The sequence below is a fragment of the Laccaria bicolor genome, genomic scaffold, assembly GCF_000143565.1.
Source record: "Laccaria bicolor S238N-H82 LACBIscaffold_82 genomic scaffold, whole genome shotgun sequence".
NCBI classification, from domain to species: domain Eukaryota; kingdom Fungi; phylum Basidiomycota; class Agaricomycetes; order Agaricales; family Hydnangiaceae; genus Laccaria; species Laccaria bicolor.
Genome location: NW_001889953.1, coordinates 119,760 through 123,596, shown reverse-complemented (window position 1 = coordinate 123,596; position 3,837 = coordinate 119,760). Strand labels below are relative to the sequence as shown.

The window sequence follows — 3,837 nt, the reverse complement described above, 5'->3', positions numbered from 1 at the left end:
ATCAATGTACTCAATGTACGAAGCACCAAAACAGTTTGCCTAGCCCTCCGTACAAGCCCATCTGGAACCAACGCTCCACGATCAAGTCTGTCCAGAAAGTTCTACCACATTCGGATATGTTCCAGACCTCGCCAGCCACGCTGCTATGATCTCACTCGAATCTTCCAAGCTATGTTTGCTCTGCTCCTGGAGGGCTTATAAAGGCCTTGCTACGTCGCACACCACCCCAACATCATTCGCTCGAACGACTCCAAAGTTCTCTCATCTCACTCATCATCACTACAATGTCAGTCTTCTACTACGAGCCATACTACGACTTTGACCGCCTCCTCGATGACGTCTTCACCCCGCGCACAGCGCGCAACGGCGGCGTCCACAACCTGAAGCGCGCTCTGCAAGGCGACGCTACACCCGAAGGCGCCGTCCGTGGTTTAAAGCCAAGGTTCGTGTAAAAAACAATCTACGCTTTCCTCATCTCAGTCTAATACACAAACACAGAATGGATCTGCACGAAGACAAAGAGAAAAACCTCGTTACAGCCACATTCGAGTTCCCAGGCTCGAAAAAGGAGGACGTCCACCTCGAAATCCATAATGGCCGCTTAGTCGTGTCGGTTGAGAACAAAATCTCGGAAGAGCATGATGAGGGTGGATATGCGATTCGTGAGCGGAGGTTTGGCAAGTTTTCGAGGACGTTGCAGCTTCCGCAGGGGGTGAAGGTATTTAAACTTTCTCATTGAATCTTGAGTGGGTTTTCGGGCTGACGCGTGTTTTTCAGGATGATGAGATCAAGGCTAATATGGAGGACGGCATTTTGACTGTGACGTTCCCCAAGTCAGGTGCTGAGCTCGCTCCGAAGAAGATCGCTATCTCTTAAATCGTCAATCTCATAAATCGCCGGGTGTATTTTTTTTTGCGAGGAGTCCTCCGAGCTTGTATATGTTTTTGCTTCTTCTGGAATATCGGAAATTTGTATTATACTTGCATGGATATGTAACACACTGAAGTCTTGAAATGATAAACTGTTCCATTCATCGAAAACATTTAGATCCAAGTTATGACATTGTGCGCATTGGCGACCACTACGTCCAACTTGAAGTCGAGCATAACCGATCCAGGAGGAAAGTCGGAGGGAGGCGCTCAGCGATTATATGGAAATGCGACCCACCCTAGCATTTCGTGCACTCCTTGAGTACGAGACCGTGTCGTCAACACGCATTGTAAGGCGAAATATTGGCTCGTTGACATGTTCACCTAGAATAATGCACCATAGCCTCACTTCGTTGTCCATCTGAAATGTGCTGTTGATGGGTTGCAGTGAAGTCTAGGCATGTAGTAGCGAAAGAACTCCTTGACGTTGCGTGTACATGTTTGGCTCCTGTCTCTATTTGAATTTCTTCTTACTGCACACCGCAAACCGCCGAAGTGAAGTGAGGCATGCCTTCAACATGCTTTCAACATGCCTTTTTATCGATAGTGCGCCTCCAGAGGCGACAACCTGAGCATCTTCACCTACCACCTCAAACCTCCTAGACAGGATGCTGAACCGGTTTCGTTCAAGAAAGATGCCTTCTTCCCCATCCCTCCTCCAACGATTTCACACGATCTTCAAGCGCCTAGGAAAAAATAAATCAAATGAGTGGAATTTACCACTTCCTCCAGAGCTAATGTATCACATCATCGACTCCTACCTTGCCACATCCACGATGATAGCTTTGTACCTCGCCTTCCCAGTTCTCCGGCCATATTGTCATTCACAATCATACCGACACATCACCGTCTACATTCGCGAAGCCTGGAAACCCCTTCAGACGATCTCCTTCGAGATCGGAATATCCAAATGTCATCCTACCCGAGAACAAGACGGCTCCATGTTCCTTTCGACACATGATGACATTGGCTATGCTGGCACGAAAAAAAATCGCGACTTCCTGTCCCTGATCAGCGATCTAACGCACGATCTCACATCAATCGAACTGGACATCACAGTAAGATGGGAAAAGCTTGACCAATACCTGAAAGCCTACATCTTCGCTCTTCTGCAACGCAGCGGCTTATGCTCAGTCAAGCTGAGATACTGTGACATTCCCGTAAACCTATTGAGTGTGGTGCAAAATCTCAAAAAACTCGACGTCGATACGTATGTGGGGCGTCCCGACTACGTGTCCTTGTCAGGAGAAAGAGAAAAGGTGTTTGTTGAAGAAGTTCGTCTCCGTGGCGGTCTCCCGTATTGCCTCATCGGTGCAGGGACGCCGTTTGACTGGTCCAGATTGAGGGTGATTGAGTATGACGGATATCGGAATAGGCCACAAGGGTTATTTCAGTTGTGTTCCTCCTCTCTTCAAGTGTTAGACCTTGCGTTTTACGGTGAAGATGGTGAGCAGTTAAGTTATTCCTAATTAACCTCATACTCACATCATACTCCCAGAATATTTCAACCTCGGCGTTCTTACCGACCTCCGTCACCTCACATTGTCTATCAGTCTTTCCTATACTGTTGAACAGACAGCGTATACCAATTTTGGAATCTACTCCTCAATCGCGCCGTTTCGTTGCGTTCCCTACATATTGGCGTCCTGCAACGGACACAACACTGTGGAGAAAATTGTCCTTATACTGAGCACGGTTGACCGTCAAGATTTGAGAAAGTGTGACTGGCTCTCCGTGGATAGTATTTTCGAGAGGGAGGGGACATGGACGTCGCTGAAGGAGGTACTGGTCGTGAATTGTATGGTCGATGAAGATTACACCTATTGGAAACTGCAACCCTTGAATCAGTTGAAGTATATTGAAGCTAGTCCGATGCCTTGTCTTCAGGCAAGGCAGGTGATAAAGTGGCGTCAGTTCGTTAAGAATGGCATGTAACCACCGCGTTCACGTCATGCAATCCAAATGCAAACTGCCAATCGGAAGTGAAGCGAGGCAGGCCTCGTGTACATTACAGTGCGCCTCCGAGTCCAGGGGCGACAACCTGAGCATTTTCACCTACCACCCCGAACCTCCCACACAGAATGCTGAACCGATATCGTTCAAGAAAGATACCTTCTTCCCCTTCCCTCCTTCAACGACTTCACACGATCTTCAAGCGCCGAGGTAAACCCACTACCCAGAGCGGACAAAATCTAGTTGAAACAAATGAGTGGAATATACCACTTCCTCCAGATCAACTCCAGATCTAATGTATCACATCATCGACTCCTACCTTGCCACATCCACGATGATAGCTTTGTACCTCGCCTTCCCAGTTCTCCGGCCATTTTGTCATTCACAATCATACCGACAGATTACCGTTTACATTCGCGAAGCCTGGAAACCCTTTCAAACGATCTACGTCTTGAAGTAGGCTACTTCAAGATCGGAATATCCAAATGTCCTCCTACCCGAGAACAAGACAATTCCATGTTCCATTCAACTCTAGATGTCATTGGCTGCGTTTTACGGTGAAGATGGTGAGCAGTTTAGATATTCCTCATTCACCCTAAACTTAGGCTCTGTTCGGCAACGAGAATACGTATTCTCATTTTGATGGCAGATGGTATTATTCCCACCATGCCAAATCAGGTAGCTGCGGCACGTGCAAAGCTAGCTCACATTGATTTCACTCCGGTCATTTCCTCAGCAGGTGCGAGATTGGTTGATTAGTGGCATTATTGTACTTCAATTTACTTCACATTTGTCTGGAATATCCAACATTGAATCTTTAAGATGGGTACAAAGGATTAAATAAGAAATATAGTAATATAAAATAATATTAGAATAATTAAAATAGCTTGTCAAAATTCAAATATGTGATTTTAATATGCCCAGTATTCAGAATATGCACAATACTTCAAGATAC

At 46.4% G+C, this 3,837-nt stretch overlaps 2 protein-coding genes across 2 annotated transcripts; both read left to right on the top strand.

The window, feature by feature from the left end:
- The first annotated feature begins 241 nt into the window (after positions 1–241).
- LACBIDRAFT_186670 (uncharacterized protein) lies at positions 242–1,036 on the top strand. The gene is made up of 3 exons (XM_001890181.1): positions 242–442; positions 499–718; positions 778–1,036. The coding sequence occupies exons 1-3, from the start codon at positions 285–287 to the stop codon at positions 874–876; spliced, it is 477 nt and encodes a 158-aa protein (XP_001890216.1). The 5' UTR covers positions 242–284; the 3' UTR covers positions 877–1,036.
- Positions 1,037–1,705: 669 nt separating this feature from the next.
- On the top strand, positions 1,706–2,864 carry LACBIDRAFT_317583 (uncharacterized protein; the record flags this gene model as incomplete). The annotated part of the gene is made up of 2 exons (XM_001890180.1): positions 1,706–2,375; positions 2,428–2,864. 2 exons carry the CDS (start codon positions 1,706–1,708, stop codon positions 2,862–2,864), a joined length of 1,107 nt encoding a protein of 368 aa, XP_001890215.1.
- Between the last annotated feature and the right edge of the window lie 973 nt (positions 2,865–3,837).